Source organism: Mesoplodon densirostris, chromosome 2, assembly GCF_025265405.1.
Source record: "Mesoplodon densirostris isolate mMesDen1 chromosome 2, mMesDen1 primary haplotype, whole genome shotgun sequence".
Taxonomy (NCBI): Eukaryota; Metazoa; Chordata; class Mammalia; order Artiodactyla; family Ziphiidae; genus Mesoplodon; species Mesoplodon densirostris.
In genome coordinates, this window is record NC_082662.1 from 99,129,598 (window position 1) to 99,148,079 (window position 18,482).

Below are 18,482 nucleotides of genomic sequence, written 5' to 3' on the forward strand. Positions count from 1 at the left end.
ATAGCTACTTATTTGTCCTGGCATCTCCCTCGGGTTGTCCCATTCTTTTGGATGAGTAGGTTTTAACTGGGACAAGAGAGAATTATTTTTGAGTGGGGGATGGGGGGTGGAATGGGGAGAGCTGAAATTGCTGCCAGCACCTGCAAGTCTCTGCCCAAGGGTCTTCTCTGGTCACGGGAGCATGCTCTGCACGCATTCAGACCACAAGTGCCAAGGAGTTAGTACCCCACTGACCAAAGTCAGGACCGAGAACACATGGATCCATCCTCTTTGCTTCCCCAGCAGCATGGCAGGTGTATTCCATGAGGCCTCCCAGAGCGCCTGGCGGGACTGAGGGCTCTCAGGTGACCGCAAAGGCAATCTGCTCACTGATGCAATGGGGGCTGCCCCGCCCCTCATCGTCTTGCTTTCTCGCCCACCTACTGGCGCATCCTGGGGTCACCTCCCAACTAAATACATGCACGGGAATTCCTGTCTTTGTGTTTGGGAAACCCAATCCAAGAGAGCATGTCAAGTGCGTGATAGAAAGACACTTGATAAATTAGGGCAGAAAGTATCTATTGTGATACGATCTCTCCCCAGGGATGGGTCCGGTAGAGAGGGCACCCAATATATAGTGCTGAATGAGTCAATATGGACACGTTTCCTTCTGCCACCCTGTCCTTTGGGCCCTCCCATTCCCCCTCCTGCTCTCCTTTCTCCTAGCCCTATGTTTTCTCTCCTGACCCTCCTTTTCTCCTCTTCTCTCCTCCTTTCTCCTCTCATGGAGGAAGGATGTTCTGTGTCCCAAATGCCCCCCCGACTTCCCTGACATCCCGCTCTGGAAATGAGCCTTCTGGCAGACAGCATTGTGACATCACCGTGCATTGGCCAATGGCTGTCTTCCTGGGCCGGGCCCTCCTGGGACCACCGCCCTCCATTGATAAGGATAAACCACCTTCTCCTGCAGAGCCCCTTAACCCTCAGGGCAGCCGCTGGAGCATGAATCCCTCCTGATTCCGCTGTCGGCCCGATGTTCCTCACAGTCCAGCTGCTCCTGGGCGGGAGATGTAGCCTGAAGGTGTCGGGGCGAGAGAGTGTGGCCATGCTGAAGAAGCTGGTGTCCGAGCGGCTGCGGGTGCCCGAGGAGCAGCAGCACCTGCTCTTCCGCGGCCAGCTTCTGGCAGATGACAGGCATCTCTCCGACTACTGCATTGGGCCCAACGCCTCCATCAATGTCATTGTGCGGCCCCTGGAGAAGACGGTGCCCGAGGAGGCCCACCAGCCCCAGCCCCAGCCCCTCTGGCACCATCTGGGCCAGGTCCTAGCCAAGCACTTTGGGCCCCAGGACACCGAGGCAGTGCTGCAGCTGCTGAGGCGGGAGCACAAGGAACGCCTGCAGAGGATAAGCCTAGGGGAGCTGGAGCAGCTGGCGCGCTACCTCCTGAGCAAGGAGCCGCTCGCGGAGCCCACGGGGGAGAGGGAGCCTGAGGCTCAGCGACCCAGAGACAAGGAGGAAGAGGAGCAGGCCGAGCAGTAAACCAGCCATCCTACTCGTCTGCGTGCTCAAATTCGTCCAGCCTCATCCTTAAGTGTTCCCTGGTGACTCCCCACTAGTTCCTGCTGATGTGGGTGCATCTTCACCCCTTTCTGAAATTTCAAAGTAACTGCAGGGATTTTGGACCCCTCTCTCCTCTCTTGGGCCTGTGGTTTCCCCTCTGAAACACGGAATGATCCCCTCCACATCACCATCCCCTAGAAGGGGCTCTGATTGCCCCATGGGCAGCCTGAAAGGGGGCGGTCAAAGGCTGCTTCCCCCTTGTAGGCTGGGCACTGCCTCCTGGGCAGCTGTATGCCCAGCAGCAAGCCAGGCTGTCAGCACACCTCCATGGCTTTAAACAGACCCTCTTTCTCCTTGGAGACAGAAAGACAGATAATGTGAGTTCATTTCTTCCATCCCCAGGCCACGGCGCCCACCCCCCAGGCCTCCTGACAGCCAAGGGTAGAGAAGTGCCGAGTAGCTGCCCCTTGCTCTTTGGGTGAGGCTCTCCCTGCTGTCTGCCTGCTTGTGCTTCCACAGTTTAAGGGGCAGGGGTAGGGGCAGCAGAGGTAGGAGTGGGGGGAGAGCACCTACTGTGTGCCAGGCCTGGAGCTCTCAGGGAGACACACACAGACCAGGAAGAGCAGGAAGCTTAGGCAGAAAAGGCGGTTGCATCGTCGCACATTCATCGTGGCCAGTGTGAACGGAGCCGTGCCCCAACCTCTCCCTGCCCCAAGTCTCATCAATCACCAGGTCTCACTGAGCACCCCCCATTTCCCACCCACCACTGCCCAGGCTTCCCGGGATCAAAACTGGTACCAGCCTGGATCCTTGCCCTCACAGAGCGTGCAGCTTAGATGGAGAGAGAGGTCATAAATGTGACAAGTAAAGCAGCAACATAAAACCAGAGTACAGCCTGCGTGACTAAATGCCCAGGCGCCAGCTGCAGCCTTGCAGGGCCCTGGGCTCAGTGTGGAGGGGCCGGTGCCCATAGACTACAGGAAAGCCAGGCCCCCTTCTCTGTTCTCGGTGTGAGAGAATGGCCCTTGCCAAGGGCTGAGGAGCCCCTACACCCCGTGTGTGAGGGGGCAGGGAACTCACTGACAGCCTGGTCCCCCAAAGTCCCAGAAGTGCTGTTACCACGGTCGGTCCATCCTGGGGGATGGAGATAGAAGGAAGGGGATGAAGGCACAGTCTAGAAAGGAACAATCAGGGCCCCGGTCCCTGGGAGGCATCCTGTCCTTGGCCTATGGGGCCCTGCATCCTATTAACTGGGGCGTGTTATAATCGTATTTACTCCCCCCCCCCCCCAGGTGTTTGTGAGGGTAAGGCATGAAGACTCTACAGTGAAGAGTGGGGTGGGGCAGTGGCAGTGGCGGGGAGAGACTCCTGAAACCGTGTCTCTGCCTCCATTGGGGCTGCCGGAGCCCCTGCCCCTGGTTCCTGTCTCTGCAGGTCCTGGTCCTGCTCTCAGGTCCCCCGGCCTCCATAGGAGAGACCTCCTGACGGGTCTTCAAGTGTGTTCGTGCTGGGGCTGTGCCATCTACCAAGGGGGACGAGCCTATTATTTTTACATTAGGGGAACTAATAGACCATTTCCCGGGGAATCTGTGAGTGATAAAAATAAGTGGGCCGTTTTATTCCTTTTGCTGAGAGAGAAGCTGGCACGAGGGACGGGGAAGCCTTTGTTGTCTCTGGTTAGCGGGAGTGTCAGGGCTTGCTGGGAGCAGCCACCTCTACTGCTTGTCCCCGAGGTTGCAGGGGAGGGTGACTCCAGGCCCAAAATGGGGGGAAGGAGAGTTGTTCTGCCCTCTGTGCCCGTGATTGCTTCTCACTACTGACTCCACCCTTCCCAGGGGGGCCCTGCGCCTGACCCTCCCCACAAAAGCTGAGCCTGGGAAAGGATGCACCACCACATGGAACTGAGCAAGAACTTGCCTCCGTCTGTTCCCCCTCCCAGGGATATTTTACTCAATGCTGCGTTTCTCACTGCGGGGTGACAGGCTTTGTCCCCTAATGGATGAGCTTACAGGTATTACGGAATATTGGGAGGCTGGGGGCAGAGTGGCCCCTCATACTCCAGCAATGGGTTAGAATCCTACTCTGTGTGGAGAGCCCTAGCTCCTGGACTGCCTGCCCTGGAGATCCTTCCCTGTCCCTGTTTCATCTTATTTCAAAGGCGAGTTGAAACCTGTGCCAGCAAACCCGCTGAAACCTGTGCCAGCAAACCCCCTGTCCCCTCCTCTGCCCCACCACTTGAAGGATGGTGGGAATGAGGGGGGCACTCTTTTTAAACTGCAGCCTTGGGCATGTAGCTCTGCCGCTTAGTTCACCACAGCACCTCTCTCCTGCCATGAAAGGACACAAGGTCCCTAAAGGTAACAACCTTGCTCAAGTAGGAGGCATCTTAGGATGGCAACCACATCCAGGTTTCCAGCTTTGTGTTCTTCTCCACAGAGAAGTCTGGCTTCTCCTCCTAGCTCCTTCCTGCAACACTGCAGGCCAGCACTCTTGGTCCCCTGGTCCCTGGTGAAATCGTCTTTCTGAGAGAAACAGACACAGCACTCTAGTTTGTGTGCTATTTCATAAGTCCTTTATTCTTTGATGAATAAAGATTGATGGTGATCCTACTTTGTGCCAGGCTTTGTGCTAGGGACTTAGGTTGGTGGACAAGGAGCCCTATCTCCCTGAGAAGGCCGTTTAGAGAGAAGTGCACCCCCTGCTGTCCCTTGCTGCATAGTGCAGCAGAGGGGCCTTGGGAAGCCCAGCCACAGCCCAGGCTAGAGATTTGGGGATGTGTGGAGAGCTCACTGCATTGTTTTTACCCATAGCCCTGAATGATGGGGCAGGGAATGGTCTGTCATGATGAAAATTCTGGTAGATGTTGGAGAAGGAGAGAGCTTACAATGTCCAGGGGTTCCAGAGACTCTGGATGCCTGATGCTGCAGTTAGAAGCAAATCACAGGTCCTGCCCAAGTTCAGAGGGAGGGGATCTCACAAAGGGCCAGACACCAATGAAGGATAGGAAGGGGGGGCAGTTAAAGGGCCCCTGAGGGACTTTTCCTGACACCCAGGGGTCCACACGTCACACTTGGAGCACTGTCGCTTGGCTCAGCACACCCAGCCTCCAACCTGGCTGGGCGCCCCATGACACCCCGAGTCACATGACGCACCAAAGGTGCACACCCACAAACACAGACACCCAACACCTCACACCCATGGGGGTGGGTTCTATAGTGGCAGAGCCAGGTTTGCAGAAATGAGCTCTAGGTTCTGTGCCACTTGCAGTGTCTGGGTCCACACCCGGCCTTTTGGGGTTCAGGCTGCTAGAGCCCAGGCAGTCCAGCCAGAAGATCCCTCACAGTCAATGTAAGGACAGAAAGGGGAGACTTTGCAGAGCCAAGCCTAGGAATTGTTGGGGCTGCAGGAAGAGGTGGCCTGGACCAACTTTGCTCTGTTTAAGTGATACATCGTAGTCAGGACCCGAGCGCTCATAGGACACGTGGGAATATGGAGATGGACATGTAGGTGCACACACTTTTGTGTTGGGTGGCGATTGGGCCTTGCAAGGGTGCCATACATGCATGTCGGCATCAGCCCCCGTATGTCCGAGGGCAGAGACTCCCTTCTCTGTGTGAACTCTCCAAGGTGGCGAGCTTGTTTCCCATCTTGGCCCCAGCCTGGATCACTCTCTTTGTGCTCTGAGCTGGGCCTGGGTGGCTGCCAGCCTGTGGCAGGGGACTGGCCGGAGGGCAGGTTGCCCTGTGTTCAGATCCAGCTGCAGAACCAGCTGTCGCTGGTGGAGATGGCTGAGGCGAGAAAGCTGCAAAGCCGGGCCCCCGGAGCAGATGATGCTCCCACTGGCTGCCTTGCCCCACTCCTCCCTCTTGGGTCACCTTCCTCCTCTCCTTGTCATTTCTGCTTTTCTTCCTGTACTTCTTCTCCACCCCTTCCCTCCTGTTCTCTCCGACCATGTTTGGGGCCGAGTTGGCTGCATTGTGTGGACATCTGGGCACTTCCTTTGAGCTCTCTCGCTAATCCTTCTGTCTCTTTCCACCCACCCCTGCCCACCTTCTCTTTCCTCCTATTCCTTGCATCTGTAGTTGCCCTTCTATTAAACCCCACCAGCTCTTCTCCCTGTCCTCCTAGTGTCCTCTCTCTTGTATTTGCAGACTCACCCAGTAGGCGGGTGTGGACAAGGACCCAGAACCCACTGCCTTTGATGATGTCCCATCCTCCACCCCACCTGCACACTCGTGCGATACTAATTCATAGGCACAACTATCCAGCCCGGTGCTCGGGAATGATAGGAAATGGCCTCATTGTACGCATGCACCTTTTTTGGCTGATATAAACCCCGACACAGACACACACCCAGAGAAAGGGCACAGGTATCTGCACACAGAGGGTTGCGGCCAACAGCCTTGCTCACAGATGGACGTGCCTCCGGGAGGGTGGCACTGCCCAGGCAGTGCTGGCCAAGGTGGCAGGCTGCCCTCTCACAGGCACGGCGGCCAGCAGGTTGGGTGCTGGGTCCCTGTGCTCCCTCTCATGGCTCTGTCTGGGCCAATCCAGCTGCACTGGCACCCTCATTCTCATTCAGCTCTTGTGGTCCCTATTGTCTCCCACTGGGGGGCTTCGTGGCTCCTCTGGGCTCCAGGGCTATAAATCCCCGTCTGGAAAGGACTGTAAGCCAAGGAGCCAGCAGGAAGCCCAGGCCCCCAGGGTGGCTCCTACCTGCCTGCCCGCCGCTGCCTCTGACAGTGTTTCCCATCACAGTGATTTAAGGGCTCCCTGGCAGCCTTTAGCGGCTCCCCCTGCCCTCGTAGAAGGGTGATAAATCTGAGGTAACTACTGTTGGTTGCTGGCCATAAACCCGTCACGGCCCACTGCAGTGGGGCTAGGCCTGACCGCGAGGCCTGCCCAAGTTGGCCTTGTCAGCCAGCCGCCCTTGGAGAAGTCCCAGGGCACCCGTGCCTGGGACGTTATTTATGAGCCTCAGACCCCAGGATCAAAGCTGCTGTCCATCAGAAAGGGCCTGGGGGAGGCCCTCGGAGCCCCCCTCCCCAGCCCCTCCTCTCATCCAGACAACCTCAGGCCACTGCTGCTACTTAAACTTGAATGACCACACGTTGGAGAAAGCCTCAGTCCTCTCAGCCCTCCCCTGGGCCCCCTTCCACTTTATTTCCCTGACCAACTCCAAGTGCACCCCCCTTACACACACACACACACACACACACACACACACACACACACACGAACAGGGACCCTGAAGAGGCTCTGGTGACAGAGTTGGGGCGACAGAGTGGGCTTTAGCCTGAATGGCCGTCTTTCCTGACCACTGCCGCCCCTCCCTCCAGCGCAGCCTGGCTGAAAGTAGAAGAGTGTCGGGGTGCTCAGACCCCAGGACTTTGTCCAAGCGACCCTGTCGCTGACATCACCAGGCAGAGAGGTTTGAGGAGGATGCATGTTCAGCTGACGCAAAGTGAGACATCTTTCTATAGCTTCTACCATCCCTCTGCGCTGCCTTATTTCCTGGGGCCATCTTAGCCCCAGACACCCCTCCTCTGTGCTGTGAGTCTGACAGCCCATGAGGAGAGGGAGGCGGCTGGTGAGAGAGAACGGTGTGAAAGCTGGAATCTGAAGATTTGAGATTGAGTCTTGAGATACTGCTTAACTGGGAGATTCGGTTGCTTGGTCTGACTCATCTGTTCAGTGCCCTCCTTGTGGGGGTAGTTAAGAGCACCCAATGTATGTGAAAGTGTTTTATAAACCCTAAAGTGCTGTGCAGCGTTAAGGCTTATTCTACGCCCCCCACCCCACATTGATTTCTACTGCAGTCAGCAGAATGCGCTCTGACCAGTTCACACCTAAAGGGATTTATTGCATGGAGAGGGGTGGCTTACAGGATCCCTGGGAGGGCCAAGGGACCAGGCTTGGACACTTAGCCAGGAGCACTGCAGCCAAGAGGGACACCCAGACTGCCACCCCACCTGCCACTTGGTTCCTCGGGTTCCACGGAGGAGAACCCAGAGTCCCCACCATGGGTGCCCCCAGGGACTCTGCTGCCTCCAGCCCCACCCTGAAGAGCTGCCTCTTCTGACCTGGCTCACTTCCACCTACAAGTTCCATGTGGGTGGCCTGCCTGGGAGAAGCCAGGTTGTGATGAAACCTTAGCTGAAAGAGAGTCTTGGAAATGTGGTTTTTAACTTTCCAACAAGCGAGATGGGAGGGGTTGGTCTGTGGGAAATTTTATGGAACAAATGACCCAATTTTTTCAACAGGAAGAAAAAAATAAAAAGAGCGAGAGAAAGAGGGAGGGAAATGTATAGATTAAAAGAAACTTAGATGTATTAACTAATGGCAGTGTATAGAGTTATTTGGATCCTGATTTGAACAAACTGTTAAAAAAACAAAAGGCAAGACAATGGGGAAATATGAACATTGACTGAATATTTGATGATATTAAGGAATTAGTGTTAACTTCTAAAATGTGAGATAATATTATCGTGGTTATGTTTTTAAAAGTCACCTTTTAGAGAAGTACGCTGAAGTACTTCTGGGTGAAATGTTATATTAGATTTGCTTCAGAACGATCCAGTGAATTGGGACAGAGGAAGTTCCTGCAGTGACAATGATAGGGGGATGACTGTAGAAACTGGGTGCATGAGGGTTGATCATGCAACTCTATTTTAGTGTTGGTTTGAAATTTTTCACAATAAAAGTTTATTTTAGAGGTTTATCTCAGCAGCTGCCAAATTGCTGAAGCCTTGCCTTCCACAGACACCATATTGTGGAGACCTCAGAGTGATAGCAGTAGCTCTTTCACCAGGAAACCGTCCACCGCTAAAATCCTGTCTTCTGATGCTAACCAGCTCTCTGTTGTCTGGAAATGCAACTCGTTCAGAAACCAGTCCCAGATTCTCATATCCTCGAGGGTTTCTTGCTTGGAATCTCTTCCAATACCAGTCTGGGAGAACAGATTCCACTCTGGCTGATTTAAGCAGAAAGGAATTTATTAGAGGACATTAGGTAGTTTATAGAACCTCGGAGAGGGCCAAGACATCACACAGCCAGGAGAATTCCCCGAGCATCCCGGTGCAGACACAGCTCTGCTGCCCTCTACCCAGGGAGCAGGCGCTGGAAACCTCCCGCAGCTCACCCAGGAGGCTTTACCTTCCCTGGCCCAGCTGCTGCCTGTTGCTTCTTTCTACTTCCACGCCTCCCCTCCCCAACCCGTCCAAGTCTCATGTATGAATTTTCTTAGTGGAACTCGGTCACATGTGGGCCCTAGCTGCAAAGAAGTCTGGGAAATGTAGTTCTATGCTTTCCAGCATCTTTAGCACAGGAAAGCAAACTCTCTGTCTCTCTGCCTTAGTCTCTAAGGGAATTTCTTGCTTGGTCTCCTAGCTTCCAGCACAATGACCTAACCTTGGCACCGGGCTGTCTTTCGTTTGGGGCTGCCAAGGCTGAGGTTATTACGCCCAGGCGCTGGAGAGGCACATGTTCTGTCCCACGCCCTTAACGTGGAACATCTACAGAATTCAGAGTTTACAAAGAGCTCTCACATACTTCTTCTCTTTTTGTCCTCTCATCAAGCTTGGAAGGTTGGGATCATCATCCTTATTTTATAATGGAGATAATGGAGGAGATTGACACTCAAAGAGGATAAGTCAGGGAGTTGGTCGATAGTAGAACCAACATCTGAATCCTTTACTCCCCTTCCCTACTCCCCACCCACCTGGGTGGGGTAATTTATTGCAATTTTAGTTTGTGACTTGATTTTGCTTCTGTAGCTAATTGTCCTTCCTCCATCCCAAGAACACAGGCAGGCTTTTGTGCCACCTTGCCTTACACCGATTTTGGGGAGAAATAGCACAGAGCAGTGTTAGAGTGCAGGCCCTGGAGTCAGAATGCTGGGAGGCGCTTGTGAGCTGGGCTGACCTTGGGCATGTGACTTCAGTCCTCTGTCTGTTTTCCTTGTATGTAAAAGTGGTTAAGAATAATAGCACCTTATTAACAGGATTAAATGAAGGAACAGAAGTGAAGTGATTAGTATACAATAAATGTTCAGTAAGTTTTGTCATTGTTACTGCTGTTTTGGGATGGTAAGGCCAAAAACACCAGTTAGTTGTCAGGCACCTAGAAGACCAGTCTTACCATTTCCTGGATTTTGTTTTGTAAAAATATAGGTTCATTGAGGGGATTACACTGGATTGTCTTGTATGGGGAGATGGTGGGAGGGAAGTGTGGAGGAAAACAGGCTAAAGGGCAAAGGATGGGGGTTCCAAGGATGTTGGGAGGGGCCACGGTTCATTGTCGTGCTCCAGGGAGGTGGCAGGTGCTGAGGACAATGGCAGGAGGGTGGCCTGAGAAGGCTGACTCTCAGCAGAGACCAAATGAGGATTGGTCATGAGCGTAGCTGGTGGACAGTGGGCACAGAGGCCAGTGGACCCTTTCCTGAAGGTGCTGTGATGTGGGAGACCCCAGAGCCTTTGCTGCCCTCTGATGGATAGTGGACAAGGAAGCTCCAATAATTGCACCTTGAATTCCCCTCTGGACGGGTAGGATAGAGTCTTGGAACAGATTAAATTTAATTGGGGGAAAGAAATGGTACCTTTTTAGCACCATATGCAGGAGAGTAAAATCCCCTAATCGTGACATCTTACCTTGTTATCATCCAGAATAGATCCCAGCAAAACCAAAATGTAGGCAAAGATTGTCTTGCAAACCTGGGTCTCTATTCCTTTGTCCTTCTCTAAAATGCATCCAGAAACCAAAGCTTTTCTCTCCTCCCTTCCCTTATCCGACTCACTCTCTGGTGAGGATGAGAATGGATCAGGTCAGCAGAGGCTCAAGTCCCAACTCTGTCACTTAGCAGCTGTGTGTGAGGTTGGGTAAGTCACCAGTAAAATAAAATAATTAAATTTCCTTCAGAGAGCTGTCAGGAGGATTATGTGAGACAATGGAATTTAAATGTGCTTTGTAAACTGTGACTGTATGTTGACTAGTGTGCCTTTATGCAGACTTAAGCCCATGGGGTATGTGATGGCTTCCTGGTAGCCTGGCTTGGCTAGAATTCCCATGTGCTCTCTCATGGAGTTGGAGAACAGAAAGGAAGCAGCAGCTATTTTGTAGCATACACTCCCCATCTCCCAGTTATTCAATCAAACACTAACCCAGGTGCTGCTGTAAAGGGATTTTGCACAGGTGATTAAAGTCCCTAATCAGTTGACTAAATTATGGAGATTATCCTAGCTGGGCCTGGCTCACTCTGTTGGAAGCCCTTTCAGAGAAGGCTTGGGTGTTCCCTGAGAGGGACTCAGGCCTGTGGCCAACAGCTTCAGCTGGTGCCTGTGGGTTTCAGCCTGCCCATGATCTTCCCTTCCTGCCTGCTTGCCTGTCCCACAGACCTTGGACCCGCTTAGTCAGCCCCACACTCATGTAAGCCAATTCCATGTGATAAACTCATATAAATTTCCTACTGGGTCTGATTCATTGGTTGATACGGGGTGCTCCTGCTGACACACAGCATGGCAGGAAGCATCGGTGAACGAGTGGGGAGGTGTGTTTGGTGGAAGAGGCCCCTGTGGAAGCTCTGCAGTGGTACCAGGGTGTCATGAAGGTGTGGTAGTGGGAGTTCTTCCTCTGCCTGCACTGAAGCATTTGTGGTGCTCCTGCCGGCCCCCGGCCCGGTGGTACACACAGGGTCACATCACGACCTTTAAACAGTGGGTGAGACAAGCATTGTTATTCACACCTTTCAGATAAAGAGTCATAATTGGAGACTCAGAGAACTCAAGTGACTCAACCAATAAGTGGCAGAAGTGAGATCTGGCTGGTCCCCAGGGGCCCTCCCAGCCCCCTCCCAGCAGCACTACCCATTGTCTTGCTAGCTGCCTTTGCAACTGTTCAGCATCTATGTGTCAAGTGCCTCTTCCGGGCCAGGCCCCAGGGCTGGGGATGGAGACCTAATAGTGAATGATCAGGTTTTTCCCCTGCCCTCATGGAGCTCCTAGTCCAGGCATCTCTCTGGGGCCTATGGCTGTTTGAGGGCTGATGCTGGGCCTCCAGAAAGCTGTGGTTTGGACTTGGCTTCCCTGCCTGGACCTGGTTTTCCTGAGCAGTACCCAGGCTCACAGCCTGCAGGAGAAGCCATTGCAGAGGTAGGTGCTCTGGGCCTGCAGACAGAGTGGAGAGCTATCAGGGCACAAGCAGAAACCCTGGTGGCAGTCTCCCAGGGTTCCCTGGGCCTTGTTGGAGGCACTGGTAAGGGCACTGGGAAACGCCATCCAGAGGGAGATGCGGAAGGAGATGCACAGGGGCATGAGGGACTGCCTTTCATCTCCCTCCCACACACTGCCTCCCAGGGCCTAAGCCCTCCTATCCATCCAGCCTGAAGGAGCCCTCCACTGATGTGGGGAAACTGAGGCAGGTAGGTCTGCACCATCAGCCAGAGTGACAGCTCTCTTACTGTGTATCCTAGCACCTTGGGAACTGAAAGCCAACAAGAGAATATCCCCCGATCTGGGTGTTTTAGTCACGTAGTGATCTTGTGAGTATAACTTTTTAGTCGGTTTATCTATTCTAGTTGTCTACACAAATCAGAGACGGGCTCCTTTCTACTTCCTATGGTATGTGTAGATCAGCCTCTTCCTCATGGATTCAATAAATATCATTTGAGGGCCTGCTATGTGCCCCAACATTCTCCATCCCGACCCTGCAAGGACTATGGCTGATTGAGGAACTTGCTGAGGGCAAAGGGAACAAGGACCGTCCAGTGGAGGAAGGGAATTATCAATACTCTGCCAGTTGTAGAAACTAGGACAGGATTTCCTTATGAATATGTTTATATGTATATTTCTATTAAGCAAACATTTTACTTTTTTTTTCCTCTCTCATTCTCACCATCTAACATAACATAACATAAAATAGTAGGTAACTTTATATCTCAGAATTTAAGTTACAGGATATTAAAGGGAGGAGTGTGAATCAACTAGGAGAAGAATGAGAATCAAACAGATAAAAGTTCCTGCTCTGATTGAGTCTCCATTCTAGTGGGGGAGAGAAATAATAAAAAAACAAATAAAATATATAGGTATCAGTGGTGATAAATGATAAGAAGAAAGCAGGAAAGAGGTAGAGGGAACATGATTGTGTGTATGTGTGCATGTGTGTGGTTTCAGATAGGCTGATCAGGGAAGGCCTCCCTAGAGGTGACACTTGAGCCATGGGACCGAGCAGGTGCAAAGGTCCTGAGGTGGGTGCTGGAGGAGACCTGCTGTGGCTGGAACAGGAAGAAGGAGGCAGAGCACAGCATGAGACAGGGTAAGAGATAACGGGGACCCGATCACACAGGGCTTTTGGGTTTTGCTAAGGACTTTGGTTTTTACTCCAAGTGAGGTGAGGAACAAGGGCAGGACTTTGAGCTGAAGGATATGCTCTGACTTAGTTTTTCATGCAAACGTCTCTGCTTCCCACCCAGTGCCACCCAGGATTGTCAGAGCCCTGAGGTTCAGGGCTTTGTGGACCGGCAACCAGAGAAGGGGAGTCTGATGACACCTCCAACTCCCAGCCTAGGGCTCCAGCTCTTGGTTGTCTTTTTAGGGTCTTTGTGAGGATAGCATACAAATGAACCCTGTTTGGTTAGATTCCGTGAACGTGAGCCAAGCCCTCCTGGCTGGATTGAGCTGAACCCTGACGGTTGCAGAGAGGACCAAGGCACCTCTTTGCCCTGGAGGAGCCCTGCAGGAGGAGACAGACATATGTGTGACACACTAAGACGCAGTGTGAGGAGGTCCATCTGTGGAGAAGCTCAGAGGAGAGAGCGGTTTGTCCTGGAGGGGTTGGGCTGCTGGGGGCAGGGAATGAGGTGGGGGCATTCAGAGAGTAGGCAACATCGGAGCTGGGGTGCTAAAAAGAGAGGTCGGAGGGGCAGACCAGAAGAGGGAACTAGACACAGGGATAGGAAAGTGTGTGGAAGGTAAGAATCTGAATCTCCAACTCAGGGGTGAGATGAATCAAATTTTCTTTATTTTCTTACAACAGCTCAAATTCTCTTTTGACTCTGTTGCCATGACGTGGGGAAAATGTAACCTCGGTCGCTTTGGTGGGGAACCCCTGTCACTTTCCCTGGGACTGCTTTAATTCTTGGGGGCTTATGGAGAGCCAAGATGGGTAGGGGCAGGGATGTCTGCCTTTGGCAGTGCTGGCCCTGAGGGCCGTGGCTGGTTGTCCCAGGAAGCCCCAACCCCGTGACCAGCCCTCAAGGCCCGGGGCTCCCCTGCTCCTCTCACACCAGTCTGAGGGGGACGCTTGGGCACCTGAGGTCAGTGGGACGTCTGGTCTCTGAGAGCCTCATACTGCAGAGGATTCTGGGCCCTCCCTGACACGAACTGCCTGTGGGGTGGACACCAGGCCACCCAACACAGCTCTGGACCTCAGTTTCTCCTATTTAAAGGGGCAACTCTTATGTACTTGTGAGGGCGGGTGGGTGGAGAAAATGGGGTGGGAAGACAGGCTCGCTGGGCAGGCTGCATGTCAGAGCTTAGTGCCATCAGGGGCCTTGACCTCCACACCAAGGCACTAGCCCTGGCTCTCTGAACCCTCTGGGTGCGGTTTGGGAGGTTGTGTCACCCACTACACCACAGCTTAGCCAGAGATGCCCTGGGCAGGGGTGGGTGTGGGGGAGGCGGCCAGGACCACCCCTAGATTCCCTTGGTGGCCCTCGGTTCTCAGGGCATTGGCTGCTCTCAGGAATGCGGGCGGTTGCAGATGCCCTGGCCCCTGAATGGGACACTGGGAATCCCTGAGACCTCTCAACAGTCAGTCTAGAGGCTAGCAACGCCTGCTGTTTGGAGCCTCTAAAGAGCTGGGATTTATGTCCCTTCCCCACCGCCCATGTCTCTGGCTGAGGAGAGTGGCTCATTTTTTCCCTGTGCTGCGTGACTTTCCAAACTATATTTTCAGCCTCGGTTTGACGTCAGTCTCTCGCTCAGCCCCTAGGGATCGGCTTTGTGCATTTCCAGGCTGTCCGGGCCGGAGCCTCCCCATCCTCTTGGGCCTCTCATGCTGCCCCTGCAGTCCCTACTGCCATCTTTGGCCGCACTCCCTGGACAACAGCAGGTGGGGCTCCCTGGGCCCCCTGGGAGGCCCATGGATGTGGAAGCAGGGAGGGGAGTTGATGGTCAGCTGGAGAGAAGGCCAGGTGGACTGGTCTCCGATGTGGTGGGCTGTCCTGTGTGGCGTGTGAGTGTGTGTGTCGGGGGTGGAGAGCCAGAGGCAGGAGGAGGGAGCTAGGCTGGTGGAGATGTGAAGCTGTACGTTTGTTTCTAGGCTGCTTATCTGCAGACACTCCCTGGAACAGGCTCTGTCCCAAGGCCTAAAAAGAGGGAGGAAAAGATGAGAAAATGGGAGGGTGGAGTGGGGGAGAGAGAGGAAGATGGGGGAGGAGGGAAAGGGTGAGGGAGTCGTGGCAGAAGCAGAAGAATGGAATAATAGCACAATCACAGATTACATTGCATGGCTCATGGCTTTCCTATTTATTTAACCTCATTTAATCTTCAAAACAACTTTGCTGTGGATATTGTTCTCTTTTTACAGATGGAGAAAACCGTTGCAGAGACTGTTTTGGCTCAGCCCAGCTCTGCCCTCAGTTTTCGTTTCGGAGTTGAAGGGGCACAGTCTGCTCTGAGAGCTGAGTGTGTAGGCACCGCCTGAACCCGCATCAAACAGTGGCCCCTAAATACTGGTCATGACTTGTGTTCTGGGGTGTCTCCATCCCCACCCCATCTTTGAACCTAGACCAGGGCTCTATCTGTGCCAGGCACCCCAGACACAAGTCAAGAGACTTCAGTTCCAGTTTTTGCCCTGACACCTACCTTCTGTGTGACTCCAGTGTAGTTACTTAACCTCTCTGGGCCCCAATTGCCTCATGGTCTTGTACCTGATAAGTTGAGCATGTCCTGGACTAGGTGCTTCTTCTCTCCAGTCCCTCACACCTGGGGCCCAGATGCCCTGCAGCTCATTGTCCCCAGTGATCTGTGGTTAATGTGGCCCTCAGCCACCCCAAACCAGAACCGTCGGGTCCTCCTTCACTCCATGTGCAGTCGACCACTGCACCCCGCTGACTGTGCCTCCTAAATACCTCGAGGATTGCTGTGCTCCCTGCCTGGTGTTTGGTAGATGCTGAAGAGATGCCAGTTCTTTTTCTTCTGAGCCCCTCTTCCTGCTTTGAAAATACCAAGTGATCTGAAAATGTCTCACTGTGGTACAGCCTCCCTTCTCACTTCTCTGCCAGTCACAGTGTCCCAACCCCTACCCGAGGGGCTGGGGCTACAAGACAGCTTCTGACTGCCACTACAGGGCCTGGGTTTGGGCTCTCATGGCCGCCAGGAGTGGCAGTATGTCACAGTGGTTAAGCATGTGGGCCTTAGACTCTAACCTCAAGTCTGCCACTAACTAGCTGTGTGACCTAGACAAATGACCTAACCTCTCTGTGCTGCCATCTCCTCACCTGTAAAATGGAAATGATACTAGATACTACACCTTGTTATGAGAATTAAACGAATTTATATACACAAAATACTTAGAACAGTGCCTGGCAAAAACAAGCATTCAACAAATATTAACTTTTGTAATTATTGCCTGGAATATAATCACCTCCTCAATGGCCTGTGCTTCCAGTTTTATCCCCTACAATACATTCTGCACTCAGTGGCCAGAGAGCTTTCTCTGTCACTCCATGCAGGGTTGCCAGATAAAATACAAGATGCCTAGTTTAAATTTAAATAGATGTTTGGTATTTGCTAAATCTGGCAACTCTTCTCCCATGCTTAAAATTTCCCCCTGGTTCTCCATTACCTTTAAAATAAAATCTAAGCTTTTTAGCATGACATTCAAGGGTGATTCAGACCTCTGCCCTTTCCATTTAATCTCTCACCTCCTTATTTCTTACCATCCCCAGCCCCCTCCTCTTACGCTCCAGCCATCTCCATCTGCCTACTTGGAATCCCAGAGAATGACTCTTAGCATTTTGGAGCTAGGATGGACCATTTGTCACATTTTTAGGTGAGGAAATTATGGTCCAGAGAGATTAAAGACCTGCCCAAAGCCACGCAGAGGTTAAGTGAAACTCACATCCCCTATGTTCTTGATAGGACCTCAAACCTTGGTTCTGCAACACTGAAAGCCAGGCTCAGGCCAGAGAAAGATCCTCTTGGAACAACAAACATACTAGGTTTAAAATTCCTGGCCTCAGAGGACCAGCCATGTGCTTCTCTTAGGGTCTGAGAGTTAGGGAAAGCTGTATCTGCTGGCCTGGAGCAGTTCCCAGGGGCCAGCCTCCGCAAGCTGTGGTGCATGAGAGGTTCTGGGGAGTTCTGGGGGGCAGAGAGCTGATCTGGAGGTGTTCCAGGCTCAGGTAAGGAGCTCCTCGGGGTATAGGGAAGTGCTTCTGAGACTCAGGGCTAGGGAAGCAAGACCCAGTTTGCAGCTCTGTACTTGGGGTTTCCCCAAGTCCAGGCAGCTGAGAGTGAGGCTGGGGATTATAAAATAGGCAGAATAATCCTGGCTGTGAATAATCCTGCCCAGAAGACTTGTGGTGGCCTCAGGGCAAACAGAGTGCAGGCCATTAGAATGGGAATGGGGGACCTTTCCCACTGGGCTCCTGGGGCAGGTCTCAGCACTCTGCAGTCACCCCCAGCATCAAACCTGAAGTCGACCATCTTCCCAGCCAGGTCCCTGGGAGGCTGTGCCTCTGTTTTAGGCACTCAATGCAAATCTCTGCTCAGTGCTGAGAACTTGGTCTCAGTAATTGACTTGTATGATGTCCAAAGACTCCGTGCATATAACAAGCTCAAAGTGAAGCATCATCTTTAGCAAAAAGATTTATCATGGAAACTGCGACAGCTTCCCATTTGTCTGGAGCAGAAGTAGGAGTGACTCTCCTTGCCAGGAATCATCCTTTGTCTTCAAAGCAGATTTCTCCCAGGTTGGAGTCATCCTGGGCCCAGGCTGAGACCTGTGGCCGACTTCCTGGCCAAGGTCCCAGAGTCCTGGTGTCTCCATCTCAAGAATCTCAGTCACAGGCAGCAGGGATGAGGGAGAAAGTGGAGCCCTGGGTTTAGGAGCCCCGAGTTCCAGAACTGACTCTCTTAGGAGCTGGCTGTGACCTTGGGCAAGTCACTTGATACCTCAGGCTTTTACTGCTCTATCTGTAAAATGGAATTTGTGATTCCTGTTTAACTATCTTACAGCAGTAATGGAAGAAGAATCATCCATCACCTACTTCTCAGGGAAGCAGTGTGGCCAGTCCTCAGTGTGGGCAGACTCTACCCGAGGAACATCCTGTGGGTGATCAGGTGTGACAGCAGGGAGGAGTGACACTGAGATGGGGCTTTGAAGGACAGAAAATCTTCTGATGAGGGGAGCCAAGGGGGAGGACCTTCTAGGCAGAAGAGATGATGCTGGGGGAAAGACTCAGGAGAATGCTGGGGCCCATGAGCATGGAAGCTGGAACCCATGAGGAGATGCTTCCATTCATCCGCCCACTGTAGTAGAGTCGACTGCTTTTTAAAATCGCTTTCTATGTGCCGGACACTTTGTAATCACTCTAACTTTCACAACTTTCTTCAAGGTAGATAACATTATCCCTTTCACAAATAAGCAGCTGAGGCCCAGAGAGTCTAAGTAAGCTCTCCAAGGGAGTCACAAGTGAGTGACAGAGCCAGGACTCAGATTCAGGTCTGTCTCCCCAGGGTGCTGTGACACCCTGCCATGCTAACTACCAACCAGCGCTGAATGAATGTGTGCCTCCATCCCTCACCCACTGCTAGGAGCCAGGGGAGGATTTTCTAGAAACAGGTTGGGCACTGGTTCTGCACTCCAGCAGCTGGTGGCCTTGGTAAAGGAAACACACACAGCTTGGGGGCTCGGCTGGCGGTGAAGCACAGAGGAAGCGTGG

The 18,482-nt window shown here is 52.8% G+C and overlaps 1 protein-coding gene across 1 annotated transcript; it reads left to right on the forward strand.

The window, feature by feature from the left end:
* Positions 1–956: 956 nt before the first annotated feature.
* Positions 957–4,103, forward strand: UBL4B (ubiquitin like 4B). The gene has a single exon (XM_060086372.1). The coding sequence runs from the start codon at positions 1,013–1,015 to the stop codon at positions 1,517–1,519; it is 507 nt and encodes a 168-aa protein (XP_059942355.1). The 5' UTR covers positions 957–1,012; the 3' UTR covers positions 1,520–4,103.
* The last annotated feature ends 14,379 nt before the right edge of the window (positions 4,104–18,482 follow it).

Bases quoted from the DNA above. Each gene is read 5' to 3' on its own strand.
- UBL4B (XM_060086372.1), top strand. From the start codon at position 1,013: ATGTTCCTCACAGTCCAGCTGCTCCTGGGCGGGAGATGTAGCCTGAAG.